The 27237-nt window shown below is 41.8% G+C and overlaps 1 protein-coding gene across 4 annotated transcripts in view; it reads right to left on the reverse strand.

Annotated features, from left to right (window-relative positions):
* Window positions 1–27237, reverse strand: part of SPEF2 (sperm flagellar and cilia associated 2) — a 208488-nt gene that overhangs the window by 87372 nt on the left and 93879 nt on the right. For all 4 annotated transcript variants that reach the window (XM_089779424.1, XM_014570185.4, XM_075932547.2 and 1 more), the window contains 4 exons: window positions 17520–17680; window positions 16102–16285; window positions 15065–15236; window positions 5944–6066 (listed from right to left, as the gene is read on the reverse strand). In XM_089779424.1, coding sequence (XP_089635550.1) covers window positions 5944–6066; window positions 15065–15236; window positions 16102–16285; window positions 17520–17680 — 640 coding nt within the window. The remainder of the gene's footprint in view (window positions 1–5943; window positions 6067–15064; window positions 15237–16101; window positions 16286–17519; window positions 17681–27237) is intronic.

A 27237-nucleotide genomic window follows, 5' to 3' on the forward strand; every position in this document is an offset into this window, starting at 1 on the left:
GGGAATAGCAGGAGCATAGAACCCTTTCCCTTTCAAGTCCAGAAGGACCTCCTCTACTTCCCCTAGGCATAAGCAGTGTTTGCACTCTTAAAGGAGTAGCTGCTGATGAGAAGGGTCTGTGCCAGGAACTGTGTCATGACCATTGCAGAAGCAACTATCTATGCAGCCAAGTTTGCAGCATTCCAGGCCATTTGGAAGATATCTCTCGTTACCACTTGGCCCTCTTCCACCAAGGTGGCAAAATCCTGGGCTCAGTAAACAGCAGTTAACCTCCTTGAAATTGCTGATGAAGTCTCACAGACTGAAGTTCTACCTGCTGAGCAGGGCCTAATTGTTAAGACACCAGAAATTACAGGCTGGATATCAAATAATCTTTCCTGACAAACAAGTTCAGCCTCTTGGCATCTTTATATTTTGGAGTACTGCTCACATGACCTTGCCTGTGCCTTTTGTTGATAACAGACATAACGAGGGACCCCTGCTTGAGGGTAGCTATATATGTTAGGGGACTGTTGGCCACTTACTAAAACTCAGTGGTTTGAGGTTTTTTTGCTTAGCTAGCTCTGAGTACCAAAAGGAAAGGGAAGGAACATGAGTAACAAGGACCCTGAGACTGACAGTCCCCAGGAATAATGGGAAGAGGCCTGATTGACAGGGCTGGCAGGGTAATGAGGGAGTCAGGAGGCCAAGGGGGTTCTGTCCTTTGTGTGAGCTGGAATTGCCTGGGTCAAACAGAATGGGGCTGAGCTAAGGACAGAGCAGGAACCCTGAGCTGAGCTGAGCTGGGGCGCAAAGTTGTGCCAGCTGGCAAGAGCCAGAGGAACAGTCCAGAGAGTAGATTCTGTGCTGAAAGCAGGGCTGCAGCCACAAAGCCTGAGACACAGCTTAGAGGGTGGATCCTAGGCTGGGAAGAGAGCCACAACCACAGAACCAGAGGAGCCAGAGAAGCTTGAAGCAGAACAACAGAGAGTGGAGCTGGACAGTGTGGGGCCAGGTGCAGTCAGCAGCTGGGGCAGGTGAGGGGGGACCTTAGCCAGAGGACTCATTGCAAGGAGACACCCCTAGCCAGGAAGACTTGCAGGCCAGACTTGGAGGAGAATCATAACCCTGTTAGGGGGCTGACACCATGGAGAAGGGTCCTGCCACCTAGACCCTGAAGGCATGTGGCCAGTGCCAGAGAAAGTATGTGACCCATAGCATCCCTGCAACACAGGGCTTGAGGAGGCGGCATACAGAAACACTGGATATTTCCCCAGAGTGCAAATACCTAGCCCCGGATCTAGGTAATTACAAGGTTGCAAATCAAGCCCCTAGGAATCCTGGGCTCATTGTTGGAGTTATGAGGAAGTGGGAAAGGGATCCTAGCCTGTTTCACCTGGGCAGTTTAGAAGCCAGGAAAGTTCCCCTCGATAGCAGGACCATTACCCTGCTTATATACTGGTACTCAAATTCCTTTGTCAGGACATAATACATCATTTCTGCCTTCTTGGAGGTAGGCAGAATGGAAGGGGGAGAAGGGTCTGACAAACAGACTTAGCAATTTTAGGAAAGGCAATGCAACTCAGGGCAGAGTATAGGAGAGTATGACATTAAAAAGGTCATAACATTCCTCTGCTAGCTTCTCAACCTCCAACTTTAAGTTGGCAGTCAACCTTCTGAGCAGAGCTTGGTGAGCCAGGAAGTCATCAGGGCAGTTGTTCGTTTGCAAGGTGCCTGCCATTGCTTTATTCAGGGACAACAAAGATGACTACACCACAGGGGGAAGGACAGTTTTCCCTTGTTCAACTGGGGATGGCTTTTAGGGTGTCAAGGCTTGCTATGTTGCCTCTGTATTGGATTTGGCACTGTGCTCTGACTACAGTGCCAGTTGCGCTGGGGCAGTGTGCCCAATGCAGTCTGGTAGAAATGGTGGAAGTAAGGGATCAGCATAAAAGTTACACTCAGTGGGTTCCAGTACTGCCAATGAGTGGGACATTGCTCCTGCCTTCATTTTTCCACTGCAGAAGCCACACTGGGCTTGTGGGCTGGTGATGATTTTTTGTCTTTTATAAGTGAAGGGCTGAACTCTTCTTCTGACTCGGCCCACTGCACTTCCAGTGACCAAGAATGAGATGTAGATGTTTGAGTCTGCTGACTGGCCCTTGTTGGCAACCAGTAAGGAGAGGTACTGGAGTGTGGTATTGGAGAGTGGATGTCACAACTAGGAACAATTCTGCACCCAGAGATGGGAGGTGAACTGAGGCCTAGGAGACCACACAGGCAATGGTAATCTGCACTGTGACAATCTCTGGTAGGAGGCCCAACAGTATGCTGGGTACAGTGATCTATACAGCGACTTGGGTCCCATACCTTGTAGGTGAAGACCTTGGCATCAGGAACCTGAGGATGTGATACTGATGTTCGAGGCCATGGTGACGGGGATTGATGTCTGCAGTTCAGGGACCAGGGACGCTCTGCTGTTTTAGAGGATGTTTCCATAATTGATTTGCCTGTAGACTTTGGATCCATTGCTTGACTTGGCATCTGCAGTGCTGGCAGGCCTACTTACCCTTTGGCAGCTGGGCCCACAATGGACACAGATGACACTACTAGAAGCCAGACCGCTGATGCTCCTTGAAGTCATAAGTGGGTCCCTCCCTGGCTGGGCTGAGGGTCCTACCGCATCAGTACACTTGAGTAGTTCCAGGACAAGCATGTACCCTAATCTTTCCCCAAAGCCCTTTTTTCTGCAGTGCCACTGGGTTCATAGACTTCTACTACTACTTAGGTAAAGGGGGAACGGTGCCAAATGGTTTCCAGTGCCAGCAGTACGCTGTGCACTGATGCCAAAGTGCTAGGTATGGAGTCTGATTAAGAGGGCACTGAGGGAGGACAAAGCACAGCTTCTGTAAGGAGAACCCTCAAGCAGATAATCAGGTCCTTTTGAGCTTAAGAACAAACCTTTTTTGCAGATCCTGCATTCATCCTTTCTGGGGGACTCCCCCAAACACTTCAAACAGCAAACATGACAGTTGCTAATGGGTACTTGGCAGCTGCAAGTGAGCATGGCTCAAAGCTTGGGAAATGAGGCACGCCCAGCTCCAAGGTAAATTCCTACCTGGGACTAACTCCTAAACTACTACTATAACATTTTACTTTATGGTGTAACTAAGCACTTATAAATTAAAAACAAAGGAGACAGAACAATGGATTGTAAGTACCATTAATGCTCTTGCAATGTAACACAAGATGTGAAGACCAACCATCACAGGCAGTAAGAAGGAACTGAGAGCATGTAAGATTGCCAACACCTAATATACCAGTACATGAAGGTGGTATTCAAAGGGACACCACAGACGACTCTATAGATACCACTAAGACAAAAATTTGTGACGATTATGCATGTGGGCATGCACATACCTAGAACAGAATCAGCATAAGCAAGAACTCAAAGGAGAAATATTATCTTCAGAAATCTATGAAATAAAAAAAATTCCATGAAACTTAAAAAAATGGCATTTCAGAATGGGAGGATTGAGAAAAGTCAAGAAGATATTTGTTGTCATTGAGAATGTTAGAGTGAAAAAAAGGGAGGCAATAGAGAAACACGATCTTGGAAAAGATAAATATCTTGAAAACAGATATGGAAGTGGAGAAAGAGAAAGATATCAAACAGATAACTAGAGGAATGAAAAATCTGAAGAAAAAGAAAGAAGACACAAGAGTAACACTGAATTAAGAGTATCTCAAATTTTGAAAGTACCATGTAGGCATCCAATGTACAGCTCAATTTTTTATTTTGAAACCTGAAGAGTTCTACATAGTTCAAATGCTTGTATCTTTCATCAACAAAAGTTGGTTCAATAGAAGACATTACCTCATCTACTTTGTCTCTCAATTTTTTATTTTTACCTGTTATATTTTTTCTTAAAATAATGGTAGTTCTTGCTAGCAGTGACGTCAATAGGTAAAATTATAATGACGTTTCTATACACCTTATCCCATATGCCAATAATACCTTTCCAAAACAATCATTTTAGGGGTGAAACTTCCTTTAGGCAGTCTCTACACAAAAATGAATGTATTTGAAAGATACCTTTTCAAGGTCATCTTTGAGTTAAACGAGAATGAAAAAAATACACATTTCCTATTTTTAGAAAAAACAGCTGACATTTGAAATTTTAAACTCGGCATTAACTCATTTTTCTCTGAGCTCTACTTGATTTGGAAGGGAAACTATAAAAATAAAAAAATATATAAAAAGCAACTGAAAACACTTTAAGAGAATTTTTAGTGCATATCCACCAAGCTTTTCAGTACAGCTGAACAGAGTTGCATTCTTTGTAACTACTTTGCACATTCTCCAGGAGCTTCTGCTCTCAGTCAGTTACTGGGACAACAGTATAACAACCTGTAAGTATCAAACTGAATTACATAAGTCTCAAAAATCCAACAACATACTGGATAGGAACACAGGCCAGTGCTGGAACAGCTCTGCAGTCAGCCACTCAGGTGATCCCAAACCAGTTGCACTAGCTGCTGCTCTGATAGGCCTGGGCAGCTGGCCCCGGGACCACCAAAACAGTGGCCAATGCAGCTGGCCCCACAACTGCCCAAGCAACAGCTGATACAGCTGATTCCGGGGACTACCCAAACAGCAATCCCGAAGGTGACATGAGCTGCCACAGATTCGCAGCTCCTAACAACAGTCCTGAGGGTACCAGGAGCACTTAGAATCATAGAATAATAGGACTGGAAGGGACCTCGAGAGGTCATCGAGTCCAGCCCCCCGCCCTCAAGGCAGGATCAAGCTCCGTCTACACCATCCCTGACAGATGTCTATCTAACCTGTTCTTAAATATCTCCAGAGAGGGAGATTCCACCACCTCCCTTGGCAATTTATTCCAATATTTGACCACCCTGACAGTTAGGAATTTTTTCCTAATGTCCAATCTAAACCTCCCCTGCTGCACTTTAAGCCCATTACTCCTTGTCCTGTCCTCAGAAACCAAGAGGAACAAATTTTCGCCTTCCTCCTTTTCGCCTTCCACCACTTACAGCTTGGTGGCTCCTGGCAGGAGTCCCAGGGTGGTCCAAGCAGTGTCACATCCCCATGGTAGTGGCCAGAGTGGCTACTGACCCCCCCGAGGCTCCATCTCCTACCTAGCAGCTGGTGCCCTGGGCCCCCCTGGATTTCTCCCTTCACAACCCCTGGTGCTGTGGGCTTCCCACACCAAAGATTTCATCAGGGGTATTTATGCTGTAAGTCATGGATATGTCACAAACTATAATTCCTTTTTGTTTTTTACCTGTGACCACACCTTGACTTTTACTAAAAATACTTGTGATTAAATAAGTAGTCTTAATTATGGTTTGATGAAGCTCTGCATGTGTGTATGTATATGTGCACGTGCATAGGTCTGAGCAGAAACATGCCAGAAACACATAAAGGAGGCAGGAAGGCTCCTGTAGCATTACCCTGAGAAAAGCTGAGACACAGTTTTGGTGTAGAATGGTGGCTGAAAAAGAGGCTTGGCACTGAGAGCAAAGGAACTGTCTTCTGCTGTTTCATTCCTACTGTATTCGGGAAAACAAGACTATATATTTTTTGTGACTAAATAGGATTGTAAGAAGCAAATACAATCCTGTTCTCCAACAGAAAAAACCCAGAAGATCTTGAATATTGGTTAACTGCTTAGGTTTCTTACAATGACTAGCTAATAGTAGAAGGATGATAGAGAAGAGAAAGGATTAAAAGTACTAATTTTCTATTTAAAAATATTTATTTAAAAATTGTCTACTACCATTTTTTTCAGGATTCTTCAGATCCTTTTTTACTCTTTCTTCCACATTCACTCAGCAAACTTTCAATGGAACTTTGCAGACAATTTCAACTATTAAAAAATTCTAAACTGGGAATGATGATCAACTTCTACAATGTAGCTCACTGAATTAGTTACATACCTTCAAATTCAAGGGCACTAAAATATTCTTGTTTCATTTTAAGCTTCAATTCCTGCTTCTTCAGTTCCTCTGGTGTTAGAAGAATAGGAACGACTTCAACCACAAGTGTTGATGAAGGAGCACCTGCAAAAACAAAATAAGCATTTCACTAGAACAAAAATCTGATAATCTTTGGACTGCGTATATGTAAAAAGCATAGCATAGTACAATTTGTTTTATGGAAAAGAGGTCTGTTCAAATAAATCAGATACCGTGTTTGGTAGATAAGTGTAAATTGTTATCATAATGTCCTTAGACTTCTGCAGGCATTAATACTGCATGAGGTCCCTATTTTAAAAAATACTATAGTAAATTAGAGTAGCGCCTACTAAACAGTTGAAAACTGGATAACTAATAGAGCTCAAAATATAATTGCTAAAGGGAAATTCTGGGTTTGTTTCTATTGAGGTTCTAGATGGTCATAATGATTCATTGTGGCCTTAAAATATATTAATCTATGATAATTTGCAGGTGCTTTTACATGCTAATCATCAGTCTGAAGGCCAAATTGAAAACTGAAATAAATGGTGATAAAAGTTCGATGTTTGTAAGTCAGCATTAGTTACCACCCAAGAGTTGGAAGGACAGCACTGAAATAGGTAAAAGAGTACAATATATTAAAAGTAGGCATCCATTACTTTAATTTTATACTTTTTAGATCATTCTGTTTATTTTACAGAATGGGCCTAGAGCCTGCAATGAAAACCACACCTTTTTTAAAAAAATATTGTGTTGACAGTTTATTTATGGTCAAAGCACTTTGATTGCTAAGTATAGTTAAATGTTAAGCACAGATAATGATTTAACTTTTCTGTGCCAACAACCAACTTGTAGCTGCTGTGATGTACTGATCTGGTATCATCCTGTTGCATCATCAGGTTGAACATAATTCTAATGATCAAATCTAAAGGTGACAAAACTGATTGTAGTAAGTTATTTCACTATTTCAATAAGTATGCTGCTGCATTGCCTACAAGATTAAAAAAAAACATTTATTATGCATTCCTAGGATGTGAAAGCCAGAATTTAAAGCTGATTAGCACTTCCACTCTCACAAAATGTATAACAGCACTCTCTTTGGCATAAAATATTAATGGATACATTTTTCATTTGATCTTATATTAGGAGAAAAGATGGTTAAGGTATTTGACTTAGATTCAGGATATCTGATCTCTAATGTGGACTACTTCTGCAAACTTGAACAAATCATTTAGTGTATATCTATACAGCAACTCACCTTCCCCCTATCCCCCAAAAATAAATCATTGCATGACAGTGAGTCTCGGAACCCAGATCAGAAGACTTGGTCTCATGCTATGGAGCTGAGAATAGCAGTGTAAATATTCAGGGTTGGGCTGGCATCTGAAAGTGCCACCAGAGAAAGTGGGGAGGAGAGTAGAGAGATTTTCTTGGTGCTTCAGCTCCAGTCCAATCCTATGTCTTGTGATGAAGCTCCCAGTTCCACACAGTGAGTCCTGTGCTTTTGGATAGCGATAGTGGTAGATAGTATTCTCTCCCCTTGTCTGGTGAACATGGGAACTCCCAGTCTAATGGCTCATCTCAGAGGCTCACTACAGCTCTCACTCTAACCACTTTACTTCAGAGACAAGCCATAATCTGATTTAGCTACTGTCATCATCAGCATAGTAGAGGGAAAAGTGAGAGGCAAATTTTTCTAGTCTCAAAGGGTATGTCTATACTAGCCCCCTAGTTCGAACTAGGGAGGCTAATGTAGGCATTCGAAGTTGCAAATCAAGCCTGGGATTTAAATATGCCGCGCTTGATTTGCATCTTCCCGGCCGGTTGCCATTTTTTGAAATTTACAAGTCCGGACTAACTGCCCGTGTCTACATGTGGCAGGGACCCGGTAGTTCGAAATAAAGCCCTAGTTCGAACTACATGTTAAACCTCATTCCAGGAGGAATAACAGGTAGTTCAAACTAGGGCTTTATTTCGAACTACCAGGTCCCTGCCACGTGTAGACGTGGGCAGTTAGTCTGGACTTGTAAATTTCAAAAAATGGCAACCGGCCGGGAAGATGCAAATCAAGCGCGGCATATTTAAATCCCAGGCTTGATTTGCAACTTCGAATGCCTACATTAGCCTCCCTAGTTCGAACTAGGGAGCTAGGGTAAACATACCTAGAAGGTATGTCTACAGAGCAACATCATTTAGAAATAACTAGTGTTATTTCTAAATAACTTAGTCTGTGTCTACAGAGCAGGCAGTTATTTCGAAATAATGTCAAAATACTGTCAAGCTTTGTCAAGCTAAAGGACTTCTTACTCCAACTTCTGTAACCCTCATTGTAAAAGGAGTAAGGGAAGTTGGAAGAAGAGTGCTCTATTTCAAAGTAAGTGCTGTGTAGATGCTCCCAATTTCAAAATAAGCTATGCAATCGATGTAGCTCAATTTGCATAGCTTATTTCGAGTTAAACCCTGCTGTGTAGACACGCTCTAAGGTGTGTCTACACAACACAGTTATTTTGAAATAACGGCTGTTATTTTGAAATAATAATGCGAGTGTCTATACAGAAATTCCATTATTATGAAATAATTTCAGTATAACAGATGGCTTATTTCGAAATCTGTAAACCTCATGCTATGAGGAATAACGCTTATTTCAAAACAGCTGTTTCAGAATAGCAGTAGTGTGGATGCTCCATGGCTGCTATTTTGAAATGGCTCCTCCCCAGGGCCATTCAAAGTAATTACTCCCCAGTGCCTCCTGGGGCTCTAAATCAATGTAGCACGTACACATTAGGGAAGCTTGACTCAGACTAACTTTGAGGCTCTCCTGTAGTATAGACATGCTATTTCGAAATAAGCTATTCTGGAAAAAAAATCCGAAATAGCTTACTTCAAAATAAGCGTGCTGTGTACAGCATCCTAGTGGATTTTCCAGATATGTAGGCAACAAACTAAATTTTTCAGTATCTTGGGGTTTATGTCCTTTAAACTTCTGAGGATCAAAGGGGCTGTTCCCCAGACAGAGCTCTCCTCCCTTCTGTACCTTTAGGGCTCTCCCCTGGTGCCTCACTTCTACAGTTCTTGCTCTCCTGCAGCCTATCCTCCTCCCACCACTCTGGGTGGGCCACTAACTGTCTAAAAGGGGGTCAGTCCTAGATTGACCAGGAGGTTCACAATCAAACCTGGCTCAACTGGTTCTAGCATGTTCTAGATGGTCTCCAGATGTCTTTGTTAACCTAATATTCTCAACTAATTCTAGTAGGTTCTTGAATAACTCTAGGTGTCTTAATTAACCAGAGGGAGACCTTGTTTGGTTACCAGGGAAACAGGGACTATTTAACCTGCAGTGAATATACCCGCTTTCTGTTATTTTCTTGTAGCCCTCTGGCCTAACCCATCACAGTCTACACTGCTATTTTTCAGCCCTATGTCATGAGTCTGTTCATCTGGGCTCTGAGATTTGCTGCCATAGGTGTTTTTTCTTCCTCTGTAAACATACGGTAAGTGTCTTGCCCAAGGTTACAAGTAGTCTGTGGCAGAGAAGAATTTTTTTGCTGTGTCGACATACACATAATCTCTCTGCACTTCATTGTTCCCTTTTTTTAAATACTTGCTTTTCCCCACCATTTATCTAAATTCTCCATTTAGACAGTAAATTATTTGTAGCACAGTTTGTCTCTTATTATGTGTACAATTACAATGGGGCCCAGATCTTCATTGGAAGGATTACTTACCTTTTGTAACTGTTGTTCTTTGAGATGTGTTGCTCATTTCCATTCCAATATATGTGTGCACGCACTGCATGCACGACCATCAGAAGATTTTCCCTAGTGGTACCCATTGGATTGACTGTGGCTGGTGGTGGGTATACCATAAAAGAGTACGCAGAAGGTGTACACATGTTGCTGCCCTGTGGCTGTTCTGTGCCAGAAAGGCCACTGAAGAAGCCTGCACCCTGATGGACTGCACTATAATAGGTAGAGTTGGCACTTTGGCTAGATCATAGCAAAGTGTAATACATGCAGTGATACAGGACAATAGGTACTGGAACATGATCAGGAACCCCGTCACACACTCCGCAACAGAGACAAAGAGTTGTGGCAATTTGTGGAATAGTTTAGTATGTTTGATACAGAAGGCCAAGGCATGTCTTGTATCCAAAGAGTGCAGCAGCCAGCCCCTGCCTGTGGCATAGGGTTTTGGGAAGAAGACTGGGAGAAAGATGTCCTGATTGATGTGAAATGATAACACCACCATTTGCACTTTATCTTTATAAAAGATAGTATACAGGTGCTTAGAGGTAAGAGTCCCCAACTCCAGTGCCCTTCAGATGGAGGTAATGGCTACTAGGAAGGTCACGTTATAAGAGAAGTGGGATAGAAGGCTGAAACAGAAGTGCCATGAGCCAATACAGGACCGAATTCAGGTCCCAAGGTGATAGTGAATGCCTCATCTGAGGTTAAATCTGGTCCAACCCTTTAAAGAACTGATCCATCACCCAGTTCCCAAATAGGGACTTTACTCTTGAGCCTGGATGGAATGCTGAAATAGCAGCCAGGTTGTTCTTAATGGATGACACAGCCAGACTGTGGTGTTTCTGTGAAGGACATAGCCCAGAAGCAGGAGGACAGTGGCCTGGTAAGGGGTTTGTCCTTATTAAAGCATCAGAGGGAGAGCTTCTTTCATTTTGCTAGGTTAGTGGCCCAAATTAAGCTCATACGGCCACTCAATAAAAACAACAAGGAGTCCTATGGCACGTTAGAGACTAACAGGTTTAATTAGCGTAAAACCCACTTCACCAGATGAATGGGAATGGAAGTTTCAGAAGCAGAGGTATATATAAGGAAGAAGTTGACTGTTAAGTAAGCTAATCAAGTCAGGTTGGGAGTGGGTCATTCACAGCATTTGGTGAGGAAATGTGAATATCCAGAGAGGGGAAATTGTCTCAGTAATGCATTAACCAGTTTAGATCCTTCATAGGATACTAGAACTGGAAGGGACCTCAAGAGGTCATCAAGTCTATTCCCCTGCCCTGACAGCAGGACCAAGCATCCTGTAGATCATCCCTCATATATGTCTATGCAACCTGCTCTGAAATATTTCCAGTGATTGAGATTCCACAACCCCCCTAAGCAATTTATTCCAGTGTTTAACCATCCTGACAGTTAAGAAGTTTACTTAATGTCCAACTTAAACCTCCCTTGCTGCAATTTAAGCCCTTTGCTCCTTGTCCTATCATCAGTGGTCAAGGAGAACAATTTTTCTCCCTCCTCCTTGTAACACCCTTTGGATACTTGAAAACCGCTATCACATCACCTCTCGGTCTTCTCTTTTCTTAACTAAACAAGCCCAATTCTTTCAGTCTTCCCTCATAGATCATGTTTTCTCAACTTTAAATAATTTTTGTTACTCTTCTCTGGACCATTTCTAATTCATCAACATCTTCCTCGAAATGTGATGCCTAGAACTGGACACAATACTCCAACTGTGGCCTAATCAGTTCAGAGAAGAGCGAAATAATTGCTTCTTGTGTCTTGCTCACAATACTCCTGGTAATGCATCCAAAAATCATGTTTTTGGGTTTTTTTGCAACATTGTCGTACTGTTGACTCATATTTAGCTTGTGATCCACTATGACCCCTAGATCTCTTTCCTCAGTACTCCTTCATAAACAATCACTTCCCATTTTATATGTGTGAAACTGATTGTTCCTTTTTAAATGGAGTACTTTGTATTTGTCCTTATTAAACTTCATCCTATTTACTTCAGACCATTTCTTTAGTTAGTCCAGATCATTTTGAATTATGATCCTATCCTCCAAAGCACTTTCAACCCCTCCCAGCTTGGTATCATCTGCAAATTTAATAACCGTACTCTCTATGCCAACATCTAAATCGCTGATGAAGATATTGAACAGAACCTGTCCCAAAACAGACCCCCGTGGAACCCTATTTGTTATGCCCTTCCAGTATGACTGTAAACCATTAATAACTACTTTCTGAGAACATTTGTCCAGACAGCTATGCACCCACCTTATAGTAGCCCTATCTAGGTTGCTTTTCCCTAGTTTATTGATAAGAAGGTAATGCAAGACCATATCAAATGCTCTACTAAAGTCTAGGTATGCCATGTCCACCATTTCTCCTTTATACACAAGATTTGTTATCCTATCAAAGAAAGCTATCAGATTGGTTTGACATGATTTGTTCTTTACAAATCCACGATGGCTGTTACCTATCACCTTATTATGTTCCAGATGAATTCCTTAATTATTTGCTCCATTATCTTCACTGGCACAGAAGTTAGGGTGACTGGCCTGTAGTTTCCTGGGTTGTTCTTATTTCCCTTTTTATACATGGGTACAGTATTTGCCCTTCTGCAGTCTTCTGGAATCTCTCCCGACTTCCATGACTTTTCAAAGATGATAGCTAAAGGGTTAGATACCTCTTCTATCTGCTCTTTGGGTAATTTAGAATGCATTTCATCAGGCCCTGGTGACTTGAAGACATCTAATTTTTGTAAGTAATTTTTAATTTGTTCGTTTTTATTTTAGCTTCTAAACTTACCCCATTTCCACTAGTATTCATTATGTTAGGCAGCCAATCACCATCAATCTTCTTGGTGAAAACCAAAACAAAGAAGTTGTTAACCACCTCTGCCATTTCCAGGTTTCCTGTTCTTATTTTTCCCTTTTCAGCCTACTCTGTTGGTCTTCCTCTTGCTTCTAATATATTTATTCAAGCCTAAGATGATAGTGTTGAATTTGCAAATGAATTATAGTTCAGCTGTTTCCCTGTTTTTGAAATGGTAGAAGGATGGCTACTTTCAAACCTCTTACTGAATGTCCAGAGAGGTTAAAGTGTTCCCCTACAGGTTTACGTATGTTACCATTCCTGATGTCTGATTTGTGTCCATTTATCCTTTGGTGTAGAGACTATCTGGTTTGGCCAATATACATGGCAGATGGGCATTGCTGGCACTTGATGGCATATATCACATTAGTGGATGTGCAGGTGGATGGAGCCCTGATGTTGTGGCTTATGTGGTTAGGTTTGTGATGGTGTCACTTGTATAGACATATGGACAGAGTGGCAACGGAGTTAGTAAGACCTCCCGATTTGAGTCTGAACACTGGAGCTTAAGGAAATTTAGCTATGGAGCTTCCATGCTCTGAAGTGCAATGACTCCATGTTTGGATTCTGCAGTTGGCCTTAATCCTGTGTCATGAAGTCTGAGAACAGAGGGAGTATCATTGGCCTGGCCACTGACAGGGACAGCAGCATGGTGATCTAGTGCTGTCTGGGCCACATGGGTGCTATGAGTATAACTGCTTCTTTGTCCTACCAAACCTTGAGAAGGACCCTAGTTATTAATGGAAATGGGGGAAATACATAAACAAGCTGCTCCATCCCTGATAGGAGAAAAGTATCTGTTACGGACCCCTCCAGTTGTGGCCCTGGAAGGAACAGAACTGAGCAAATTTCCTGTTGAGGCAGGTTGCAGACAGATCCACCTGGGAATGACTCCAGTTGTGGAAAATGGTGGGGACCATGTCCACCCTGAGAGATCACTCATGAGACTGGAATGATCACCTGAGATGATCTGTGAGGTTGTTCTACTTGCCAGGGAGATATAAAGATTGAAGCTAAATGTTGTGATGAATGTAAAAGTCCCATAAGCTTCCTGACATAGGGGAAAGGAGTGAGTACTATTCTGTCAATTGATGTAAAACACTGCTGTGGTGTTGTTTGTTAGGACCATGACACACTTGACCCTTGGATGGGGCAGAAACACCTGGCAAGCTAGACAAACTACCCTGAGCTCCCTGACACTGATGTGTAACAATAGTTCTGCCTGTGATCACAGGCCCTAAGTCCAAAGATTATTTAGGTATGCTCCCCAACCTGTGCTCAAGGCACCCGTTACCAAGGTAATCTCTGGTGGCAGCCTGGTGAAGAGGACCCCAGCACACACTTGAGGTTGGAGCCACCAACTGAGGGAGTGCAGAGCTGCCAGAGGCAGAGTGACCAGCTGATCGAGAGAGTACTAACAAGACTTGAATACCAACACCAACCATACTTGGAGCAGGCGGAGGTGTAGCTGAGCATGGTGGAGGACATGAGTGCAGAAGGCCATGTGCCTGAGTAGCCTCATGCAGTTGTGTACTATAGTGGTTGGGCTCTACATGCCTCAGAAGACCAAAAAATGGGAGGGGGATACTCCCAAACCAACTATCAACAATGAAAAAAATTAAACAAAAATTGATCTATACTACAAAGAACTATTAAAGCTGCAACGTTAGGGACTAACAACTTGCAAAGAAAGAGGTCAGAAGCTCCAATGACCGGCAGAAAGAATTAACTAAATGGGAGTTGGTTCCACAGGGGTGTGTGTGTGTGTGCATGCATATCTACATATATTTTGTCAGGGAGGCATCACTACAGGGAGCATCACAGCCAATCCAATAGGTACCATTAAGGCAAATCTTCTGATGGCCGTACACATGGCGCACACACACACACACATACATATTGGAATGCACATGAGCAATCACTCAAAAAAGAGTTCTACTTGGTAATTATTTACACCTTGTCAGAATCATGGCAGAGCAGGAACAGACCTAAATGATTCATCATATCATAAAGATCGATACATTATATAGAGAAATAATAGTCTTGGATTATTTTTATCCCATTCCTTATTAATAAAGAAAGAAGTATTTATAAATACTTTATATGTTATCAGCTACATCAGGATGCTAATGTTAGAAAAATACTCAGAATTTTCCAAATGTTGACATAATTTGATAAAATGGCTGCAATTTGTACATTTCCAAAGCAATGCACAGAGAAAGATTAGCAAGTATTATTTTCTGGGTACTAGTTTGAACAATTATATCTGAATATTATTTATGATTTAATTCACCCAACAATCACTCAACAATCTATGGATTTCTCTATCACTACTAATGTCAGCACACTGATATATCATGGGCTGAAAAATAAAAAAATAGAAAAGAATTAAACTTTTGTAGTTAGCCTTTTAAACAAATGTTCATTTAATTTGAATAATTTTGTGCTTTTTATAAAAAAAAAAAGCACATTTGAGTTACCTTTCTTTTTGTTGGGTGATTTTGGAAGTGGTGTTTTAGCATCTTTGGTATCCTTTCCACCACCTTTGCCTCCTGCTGCCTGAGAAGGTTTTTGACGGTCTTGTTCTTTCTTTTCTAGCTGCTGACGTTCTTTTTCTTCCTCTGCTTCTTTTGATTGTATTTCAGCATTTACCTTAACATTCATATAAATATTTTAACTTAGACTATTCTGTATATATAACATACAATTAATGTTTCAAATAAGAGATTCTTTATTTTTCAAAAGTGGTTGCTGCTGGATGTATAAAATAAATTCAATATTTTAACTCTTGATTTTGAATCTGATCAGCATATGATCATATTAGGTAAAGAAACAGTTGATAAAGGGAAAAAATAAGAAGGGAAAAGAAGGCAGGTTTAAATATTTCACTGAACAAATTATTTTAGTGTAAAGGGAAACAGGGAAGTAGACCTACTGGTAACCAAAAACTTCGCTAGATTTCAGCGACGGCTCAGAATGTGAAGAACTAAGCTAACTTATCTTAAGGCATTCACTGTGGAGGACAATATGTCTGATTATATTGTGAAAGTACAGAAAGCCAGCAAACATAGCTATTGATCCAGCATCTGCTTTTTTGGAACTATCTGTAAAACAATATACTTTTGGCATTATACAATAAAAATGGAGAAGTCTAGTGAATTCTAATCTCTGCTTGACTATTAATTTTGGAAGCTTTTATTAAAAACTGTACTAAAGAACAAATACTGTTCCTTCCTTCATGTTGCACAGGTCATTTCTAATGGCAGGATGGTTTTGTTCTACCATAAAAGGAGGAGGGAGGCAGAGCTCTGGACAGGTACTGCTACTATGTCTATTTTCCCCTTTATAGTAGGGATGTATTCGGGCTACAGGGCTACAGATATTGCTGAAACATCAGTAGTGAAATAGGAATTATAGAGTTGAGATACTAGTGCATGGTATGGTATTTGGACTGAAAAAAATTTAGCCCTAATTATGTAGCCAGTCTATGAACTTTACTAAACAATGCATTTCTTACCATATTTGATATTGCTGTTACTGCTGCTTGCCATGTATCAGTGATAATTTTCTCATCTGCTCCAAAGTTAAATGTTATACTTTCAGAGGAATTCTCCTTATTGCTCTTTACTTGAATTGCTTTGCTTTTCTGTTTAGTGATATTTATTTCAGGAGAAGGGGCTTTACGAGGAACCATAGGAATCCTTGAAAACAAAACAAGAAATATCCCTATGGTGTGCTATATGTTTTATGTTGTATTTAGGTTGTATTAATCCCATTTTCAAAGTCTATGGTAGCAACTGAAAAGGAAGAAACACTTTACAAGTGGTAAAATTTATGGATGGCACAAAATCATTCTGGTTAGTCCAGACTAGAGAGATTTATGAGGACAAAACCAGGGGACTAGATAACAAGTAATACACACTGGAATGATTGATATTAGACTCTATGTACTGACAAAGTCTTGATGAACTGTAACTATTCAGCTATCATTATTGATGTTGTTATGCACAGCATTATGTCATTATAATAAATATTGATGATATATGCTCACCTTGAATATGGTGTTTAATTCAGAACATCCAACAAGGCTGCTTTAACTTATGTTTAATTGATCACAACCGTGAAGGCAATGCTTGTAAAATTTTAATTCTGTCTCTGATCCAGAACTGAATGTTTAATATTTAACTGTAACTAGGGGGCTGTGCCCCCTGCTTGCTACACTAGCCAATTCCCCTCTCTCTGGGAGTAGGTGTCCGGCCAGAGGGAAGGGATCAGGAGCAGGCTGGGGATATCTTGCCAGGGGATATCTTGCCAGGGGATAGGGGACAAGACCGGGGGCAGGGGTGCAGCAGTAGGTTGGGGGTAGGTGTCTTGCCAGGGAGGAGAGGGCAGGATGGGGTAGGGTGAGATGTCTTGCTCGGCATAAGGGGTGAAGGGGTGTGTGTCAGGCTTGGAGGGTGGGGGTGTTGAGTTCAGATGGTGGACGGGAACCCAGCCCCAGCAGCTCAGTCCTCTGGGGCATGAAGTGGGTGCCAGAGCTGGAGCAGCCCATGCCTGGGGGGGACAGCATCAACGCTGATCACAGCAAGCGGCTGAGGATGGAGGCGGGTGGCAGCATGAGGACACAAATGACGTGATGATGTCACTCTGTCATTCTGCAGGAATTTTTTTTTTATGTATATAGAGAGATCAGTTGGAGAATTTGTTAGGGAACTGCTATAATGTGGGGGGGAAGAGGAATCTTTTATCTGGCAAGCTTTGTTACTGCACAGAATACAGACGAGGTGGAAAAAAGTGTATAATAAATTAAATATACCACACTATTAAAAATCTATAAAATGGCTGTGATCACCATCATCTATTTAACAATTTACACATTCACAAACACACATACGATATATTAATTGTGTTACTTTTTTACAATGAAGTTTTTACCTTCTTGACTTGCTTTGATCCACAGATTGCTCTACATTAACAATATCTAATAATGGGATTCTAGAGAACTCTCGACAAGCTTCTGTTGGCATTTTGCCTTCCATTCCCCTGTAATAGTCATGTAGAAATCTCATTGTATCTTGGAAACGGTCCACTTCAACCTTCAGAAGGAAAGATAGATTTACATTCAAAACAGGATAGAACAAAGCATTTTCTGTTTTTTATACCTTAAAGCATAATAATATCAAAAGCAATGGCTACATCACGAGAATGCTTGATGAGGCTAGAAAATAGAACAGATCAATTATATATGTTTAAGTATTTTATTTTATAATAAAATAAATTCATACTATAATATGTACTGGAAAAGTACACTTTCAGAATTTATGTTCAAAACTTGAATACAGATATTTCTAAGCTTTAATAAAAATATCAGCTATGAAATAGGAAAATGTGTTTAATTTGAATGTATAAATAGATTCATATTTAATTATGATATATACATAATTATATGAAAACATATCTACAATGTGCTTCTACATTATTTTAAAAAATAACAACAATATTAAAAAAAAGAAATGGGTTTAAGTGACCAAGAAAGAATTATAATTGTGCAAGCTGTTTAAAGAAAAAACATGTAGATTTTGCAAGGCTCAAGAAATGTATTTATTTCAGAGTGAAGCCAAAAAGCATTAGCACCTGTCATGCTTTGATTTATTGAACCAGTAGTGTCGGAGTCTCTAACTGACAAAACGGTACTGCATATTCATGGGAAAATACATAAAACCACATTCACAAAAAGAATAAAAATCTCAGTATAAAACAGCCCGTTGCCCATAAGTAGAATTTTTATCTTTAATCTAGTTACAGAAAACAAAGGAAGTGGATGGAAAGCTGATAATTCTGGTAGGGATATTAGATCTCGCTATAATGAATATATAAAATCTATATTAATAGAATAATATAGCTACCTGAAGAACATATTACAGAATCACACAGCAAAACCTACACCAGCAAAACCTACACCAGCAATCAAGAACGGTCTGCCTGTTTTGTTGCTGTTCTTATTGATGACTCTGACAAAGTTATTCACTGTAAAGGTATGAGTATCACAATTTCAGACTTGCTACTTTTAGCACTAATAATTTTGTCCATTATTGCCAATGAGGGTTGTAGTTGGTAAAATTATTACAAAACATGTTAATTATGCTGGTGCTTAAGGCCAACGAAGGATGCCCTGCCCCTCTTTGCACTTGGCATTGTATAAACACAGAGTGGTTGATGGTCCCTACCCTGAGGAAACTAACTAGATAAAAGCTACAGAAGATTGGGTAACGGGTATAACCCACAAACAGAGTGAATAATTTGATGGTCGTAAATATCAATTCAGTTCCACTGGAGTGAGGAAGGATTTTGAGTGGGTTTACTTAGGAAGTAACATTTTGAGGAGAAAAGTCAGAAGCATACGTCAGTAACTTCAGTGTCAAAATCCCATTCATATTCAGTTCATAGCAAAGTGAGTGTACTCTGCCCTGACCTATGCTGCACTAACTCACTGTGTGGACCTTGCTGATGCTCATTACCCATTTGTTAGTGCAGGGGTGGGAAATAATTTTATGCAGAGGGGCCACTTCACAAATTTTGGTACATGGCCATGGGCTGGCTCTGGGCAAATTTTGGTACATGGTTGTGTTCTGGCTCTGGTCCTCCCAGAAGGGGCAGGGGTCTCAGGCAGAAAGCATGGAATTGGGGACTACAGAGAGAGACAAAGAGTGTGTGTATGAGTGAGAAAGAGGGACCCTTTGTGTGTGACAGACTTTGTGACACAGATTAGGTGCATGTGGTAGTGTGTATTTGACAGTGACTATGTTTGTGTGATACAGAGACAGCGTGTCCCAGACTGCGGTGTGTGTGTGTGACAGTGACACAGAATGCGTCTGCTGGCTGCTGCAGGGTAGGTTTCTGAGAGACGCCTCATGCTGTCTCTTTAAGGGAAATCCGTCCTGCTCTGTTGTCCCTTCCTCCCCTGTTCTGCACTCCTCTGAGCCACTTACCATCCACTCTTCAGGCTGGAGCATTTCCACTGTGTGTCTCCCTCTACCTGCCCCCTGCTCTGCAAAGATGGGGTGGAGGGAATACCCTGACTTCAGCACTTTCCTCTCCCATCCATCCTTCCCCCATGTCCCCACACTGCTCAAAGAAGAATACTGGGAGCATCGCAGCTAGAGGGGCAGCTGAACATGCTGCAGGCATGTTTGCTCTGCTAATCAAGTGTATGGGCCAGAGAGAAATGCTTGGTTGGCCAGATCTAGACTCTGGGACCAATTTTGCCCACCCTTGTGTTAGTGCATTTTGAGCTACACTCATTTCAAAGAAGATCAAAGTGCACTAACAAATGATTAGTATGAGCCTCATGTCGATACAAAAATTTGGATCCAAATCTGTGATAATTTAATTGTATCCTACCATTGATCTACACTCTACCTTTTATATTTTTCTACATCCACATCACCACCCTCTAGAGTGGCAGTTCTTAACCAGGCCTACATGGCCCTACGGGGACCATGAGCTGGTTTCTGGAGGTCCATGGACAATGCCGGGCAGACGCTTAGATCCCTGAGTTCTGGTTCCCCATGCAGAGCTAAAGCCCAGAGCTGAAGTTCTGTAGAATCACCTCTAGCAATATTTATTTTCCCTGGACTGTGTAAGTGTTGAGTTGTTCTCCCCATGCTGACAGAGAGGTGTCCATCTTTATAACAACTACCGGTAAGATGTGCAAACAGAACTCCTGTCCACATATTGTGATGGTCCTTCCACCAATTGAGAGATTATTTCATGAAGGTAGGGATCGAAAAAAAGCATATTTAGACTGTGCTTGGTGGGTGAATAGATAGTTTTGAACCGTGAGGTTAACACATTCCAAGTCTGGCATATTCTGTCATGAAAGTGTTGGCTGTCACTTGACCCAGTAACTGAATACAGTTCCTGATTATGGTTTGAGGGCTGAACTGAATTCTGTTTACTATGTTTTAAAGAACCAAAAGTCTGTGCTGAGGAAGGTAGGCTCCTTCTGTCACTGCTCCCCTCAAGATGTGCTCTATGAACCCTAGATGCTATATATAGGTCAGAGGGGATTTTTGTATGTACAGTTGTAGGCCCAATTCAAGGATGAGGCCTATTGCCTTTGAAGTTGTCCAAGACAACAGTTCTAAGGGACAGCTGTTCAGCAACCAATCATCCAGGTAAGGGTATACAAAAAACTTGTCCTGCAGAATTTCATTGCTATCACCAACTTGACCATTGGGGCGGATGATAGGCCAAAGAGGAGCTCTCAGTATTTAAAGTAGTTCTAGCCAACACTAAAATGGAGGATTTGTTTGTGGGATGGGTACACAGCAATGTGGAAATCCTCTTGCTCTGATGAACAAATTAACACTGTGTCACCATTCTGAACTTCTGCACCTCACATCAGAACTGTATAGCCTCAAGTCTAGAACAGGTTTCCAACCTCACTCTTTTTTTGGTTCCAGGAAGTATTCTGAATAAAACCTTTCCCCTCTGTGCTCTATGGGGACTGGTTCTATAGCCCCCATGTGTAACAGAGTGTCTATTTCCTGAAAGCACACTCTCACAAGAATGGTCCCTGAAAAGGATTGGGGGGGTTCCATAGGTGGAACTGAGGCAAAGTCGATTGTGTAACCCAAGGAGATGATATCATAGTTCATACTCTAACAGTACTCTGTACTTGACCCATAACGTCTGATTGAGTTACTAATGTCCTAAGACCATGATTTAAAGACTTCAAGTTATAAAGAATCCACCAATTTACATTAGTTTAAATATAAAGTTATCTGTAGTGCATGCTGCAGAGGAAACCAGAGTCTCTGCCAATCTTACTTGGGAGAATTTTTTCCCAGCCCAAATACAGGAATCATGTATTTGCATGTGGACAAACCCTGTGCATGTGGACAAAACCCATTACCAGACACCTGGGAAAGAATTATCTGTAATAACTTAGGGTGCATCTATACAACTGGGTTTAACGTGAAATGAGGAGTAACGGTAGTTCGGACTAGGAAGCCTAGTCCGAACTACTTAGTCCGTACCGCGTGTAGCTGCGCGGCACGGAGTCCGCACTAGCGGACATTTTAAAATGGCGGCGCCCGGCTTTATGCAAATGAAGCCCGGGAAATTCAAATCCTGGGCTTCATTTGCAACTCCGGTTGCCTACATTACCACCCTAGTTCGAACTAGGGTGGTAGTGTAGACATACCCCTATAGACAACCACCTAACCTCAAGATGATTCTTACCAACAACCACAGGACATACCACACTAATACCAACCCTGGTACCTTCCCTTGCAACAAACCTCGTTACTAGCTTTGTCCACATATTCACTCTGCTGATACCATTATTGGACCTAACCAAGTGAGTAATAAGATCAAGAATACATATTCCTGCGCATCCTAAAATATAATTTATGCTATCATGTGCCGAAAGTGTCCCTCTGCTTTGTACATTGGACAAACGTCTCAGACACTTCGCCAAAGGATCAATGCCCACAAAACAGATATTAGACAGGATCACAAAGAAAAAACAGTTTATTGCCATTTCAACCAGAAAGGACACTGTCTCAATGACTTAATTACCTGCATCCTGCGTCAGAAGCCTTTTAAATCTGCACTTGAAAGGGAATCCTCTGAACTGTCATTCATGCTAAAATTTGACACTATATGCGTCGGTCTCAACAAAGACGCTAACTATCTTACCCATTACAAAGATAGCTTCCCCAATTATCACCTCTAATACCATTAGCTCACAGACATTTACCTTTTCCCACCTCTAATACCATTAGCTCACAGACATTTACCTTTCCTCTCCCCCCCCCCCCCGCATCACCCTTCTGTTCTGAAATGTGATTTGTCCTTTTCATATGTGTTCATTTTTTAAATGTATTCTTTGTATTCTTTGGTATATATGGTTGTGACTATTTTCTTCCACTATTTGATCTGAGGAAGTGGGTCTGGCCCACAAAAGCTCATCATCTAATAAACCATCTTGTTAGTCTTTAAAGTGCTACATAGTCCTGTATTTTGTTTCAGCTACACCAGACTAACACGGCTACATTTCTATCACTATTCCTCTGAAGTAGTGAAGATTGTCACCAAAGAGAGGGAGACTGGTGAACTGGTGCAGCTGAAGGGGATGAGAGTGGTAGTTTAACCCCTTGATCAACACATCAAAATTACTGCTTAGATGAGGCATGTCAAACTGGTGTTTGGCGGGCCACATGCAGCTTGATCGAAATTTTTTGTGGCCCACCAGAACATTTTTATAAAAGAATGAAATGCGGCCCACTGGTCGCTGGGAGCACGCAGCCAAGTGCCTGCTCACTGCTGGCCAGGCCACTCTGCACTGCAGCAACTGCTTACAGCCGGCCAGGCACTCTGCTCTGGGCTCTCCAGCAGGTGCTTATAGCCGGCTGAGGCTCTCTGCGCATGCACTCATGGCCAGCTGGTTGCCAGCTGGTTGCTCTGAGCTGGGCTTTCGGTGCCACAGCAGGCGCTCACAGCTGGCTGGGCCGCTCTGCGCACACACTCATGGCTGGCTGGATGCTCTGAGCTGGGCTCTCTAGCAAGCGCTCACAGCTGGCTGCTGTGCTCACGCTGCTCCAGTGCCTCAGGTAGCAACGTTGACTATGGGACCCAGGTATTAGGTTGGGGAGCTTGGCCCCTGAGGAGAGGGACTGGCTCTGGGGGAGGGGAGAGGCATTAGGTTGGGGGGGCTGGTTTTGGGAGAGTGGAGAGGAATTGGGTTAGAACAGGGATATGGGAATGCCTGGCTCGGGGGGGGGGGGAGGAAGGGGCTATTTTGTTAATATTTTGTTTTTTATTTATTTATTCTCAAATAAAATCACAAAATGTATATTAATTTTATATCAATAAATAGGTCAATTTTTTGGAATTGCATGAATATTTATATCTTTATGAAAAATCTCCAACTTACAAAGTATCTGAAATTTTCACAGAAGGCTGTTCTATTTGATTAACCATGGTCTATACTTGTTTTTATTTTAACAAAACAAGTTATGTATCATATACAAAATTTAGAAGTACCTTACATTTATATTTAAATTTAAAATTAATTTTTACATAATTTTTAAAGTATTTAAAGAGCAAATAGCAATAGGGAATAGCCAGAATGGGTTTGTGAAGAACAAGTCATGCCAAACTAATCTGATAGCTTTCTTTGATAGGATAACGAGCCTTGTGGATAAGGGAGAAGCGGTGGATGTCATATACCTAGACTTTAGTAAGGCATTTGATACGGTCTCGCATGATATTCTTATTGATAAACTAGGCAAATATAACTTAGATAGGGCCACGATAAGGTGGGTGCATAATTGGCTGGATAACCGTAGTCAGAGAGTTGTTGTTAACGGTTCTAAATCCTGCTGGAAAGGGATAACAAGTGGAGTTCCTCAAGGGTCTGTTTTGGGACCCGTACTGTTCAATATCTTCATCAATGACGTAGATATTGGGATAGAGAGTACGCTTATTAAGTTTGCAGATGATACCAAACTGGGTGGGGTTGCGACTTCTTTGGAGAATAGGGACATAATTCAAAATGACCTTAGCAAGTTAGAGAAATGGTCAGAGGTAAACAGGATGAGGTTTAATAAAGAGAAATGCAAAGTGCTCCACTTAGGAAGGAACAATCAGTTCCATACATACAAGATGGGAAGTGACTGTCTAGGAAGGAGCATGGCGGAAAGGGATCTAGGGGTCATAGTGGACCACAAGTTGAATATGAGTCAACAGTGTGATGCTGTTGCAAAAAAAGCAAATATGATTCTAGGTTGTATCAACAGGTGTGTTGTAAGCAAAATTCGTGAAGTCATTCTGCCGCTCTACTCTGCACTAGTTAGGCCTCAGCTGGAGTACTGTGTCCAGTTCTGGGCGCCACATTTCAAGAAAGATGTGGAGAAATTGGAAAGGGTACAGAGAAGAGCGACAAGAATGATTAAAGGTTTAGAGAACATGACCTATGAAGCCAGGCTTCATGAACTGGGCTTGTTTAGTTTGGAAAAAAGAAGATTAAGGGGGGACATGATAGCGGTTTTCAAATATCTAAAAGGAGGAAGGAGGAAGGAGAAAATTTGTTCCTCTTGGTTTCTGAGGACAGGACAAGGAGTAATGGGCTTAAAGTGCAGCAGGGGAGGTTTAGATTGGACATTAGGAAAAAATTCCTAACTGTCAGGGTGGTCAAATATTGGAATAAATTGCCAAGGGAGGTGGTGGAATCTCCCTCTCTGGAGATATTTAAGAACAGGTTAGATAGACATCTGTCAGGGATGGTGTAGACGGAGCTTGGTCCTGCCTTGAGGGCGGGGGGCTGGACTCGATGACCTCTCGAGGTCCCTTCCAGTCCTATGATTCTATGATTCTATGAAATAACAATTTTACACATAAAATTATTGTAATATTATAAAATATACCTAAAACATAATCTATAAAATAAATAACTATGACTTTCCGACAAAGTACATTTTCTTTGGTGGCCTAAGGTTGCTAGGCGTCCAGTATTGATGCCTTCTGCCTCAAATGCTTTTTTTTTTCCCTCAACAAATTTTTTGATCAAACCATCTGGGAACTCTAGGTGGCCCTGAAAGCAACCAGTTTTCATTTGTGCAGCCCTCAATAGGGCTTTGAGTTTGACATGCCTGGCTTAGATGGTGATGAGTGGGAGGCAGAAGGTTGAGAAGCACATAGGTTTCAGAGAAAGAAACTATCTTCTCGGTCTGGCTCATATGTACTGTAGGAGGGAAGGAACTGGATTAAGATAGGATGTCTGGCCCTCTGAGAATTGCACAGTTTTCTCTTGTGTAGATGCCAGGAGAATGCAAAGTTGATTTAGAATCCTTCAATGCTTTTGTCTGTACTATATGTGACCAACATAGATCCGTGAAAAGTAAGATCTATATCTGTACTCTCAACCTGCTTTAGGAATCAGAGAGCTGGCACCAAGAGACTCTTCTCATCGCCACCATTGTAATGATTGAATAGGTAGCAGTATCAATAGTATTCATGGAAGCTTCAAAGGTTATCTTGGCAAGTAGTGGACCCTTCTCCACAATTGCCTTAAATTATTCTGTATCATCTCAGTAGCTGGTTGATGAACAAGGTTAGCATGGTATAATTGATGGTATTTTGCCATCAAGGCCAGAAGCAATTCAGAATTACAGGGAGACCGAGAAGTAAGACTTTCCCCCTAGTTACAGGTCCAGGAGCTTGTGATCTTTGTCATGAGATGTGGATTTACTGTGATGCTGCCTACTCAATGTTCTTTGCATCCACTCCTTTCACCAAGGAGTTAGGTGAAAAATAGAAAAATAAAATCTCATTTTTTTGCTGGGATGTAAAACTTCTTGTTTTATCCTTTACATGTAAGCAAAATAGAAAATGGGGTGTGCTAGATCTTTGCTGGGTAAAAAACGCTATGCAAGCTGCTGAAGGGGAGTGAAAGATGACAAGCAGCTTGTGATGAGCTTCTATAACTTCTATGAGGGGACTCTGCAAAGAGTCTATGATCCTCTTGATGAGGTCATGAAAGTGTTTCAAGTCATCAACCGGGGATGAAGGAGAAGGCATGACTACTATATTGGCTCTAGCCTTCTTCAAAGGATGCCTTTGGAGGACTAGGGATGCTGGACGGAGCAGATAATGTCAGTTGCTCTTCTCCATGACAAATACTAGAGGCTCTGGAAAACTATTTGTAAAAAGCCACCCAGGAATCCCAATATGGCCAGAGAAGAGGTGCCTACAGAACAGGCGGAGGCACCCAGGCGTGCCCATACCAGGGAGGTTCTGGTGGTAATCATAGGCCGCAAGCAGTTGCAGTTTCTGCAGGGGCTTCTAGGAAGGAGCCTCTATAGTAGTAAGATTGAGGAAAGAGCCTCATCATAATCTTCCTCCTCAAGTTTACTAAGGAATGGTGGAATGCCTGCAAAGATATGAAGTGAAAACAGTTGGTACAGGTGATCTTGATGTTCTCAATACTGACTGCATATCAGAGCCAAGGAGTGGAGAATGGAAGTCTCAGATCCAGTCAGATCCTGGGGAAAGCAGAACTTCTGTGGTAATGCAAAGTGATTGGTATCTAGACTGACATCTGCACTGAACTAGTCATGGCCGAGGAATCTGAAAGTAACTCTGGCTTTGGGTGCTGGAAGGGAAGTGTGGCTGCTGATGGTGCCCAAGGTCTTGTGCGCTCTGAGGGAGGCATAGCTAGAGGCCAAGTGATATTTTTCAGTACTGAGGAAGCAGAGGAAGAGCTCTTCTTGCCATCTTGATCAGATAATGGTAAGGAGGATCTCTCCAGGCCAATGGCTTTGCCAGTTTGTGGTACAGTTATGCCCGGGATACCTGAGGAACTGAGAGTCACTAAGATATCAGATTGGAATGATGATGGTGCCAGGATAGCTGAGGGAACTGATAAGCTTAAATTTTAAGAGGTAAAATCTCTACCTGGTGCATGTTCTTTCAAGGGCTCCTAGGAGAACTCCTTTTGGGTACCCTGGAATTGTGAAGTTCTGAGGCTGCAGATTTGAGAACCAACCTTGTCTGCATAGACACACCCACTCTACATATGTGTGCAGCATGCTGCTTTGCCCAGATGATAACTTTTGGTAAGTTTTAGATTGCAAATCACTTTGTT

Source organism: Pelodiscus sinensis, chromosome 6 (assembly GCF_052426305.1).
Source record: "Pelodiscus sinensis isolate ZL-2025 chromosome 6, ASM5242630v1, whole genome shotgun sequence".
Lineage (NCBI taxonomy): Eukaryota > Metazoa > Chordata > Testudines > Trionychidae > Pelodiscus > Pelodiscus sinensis.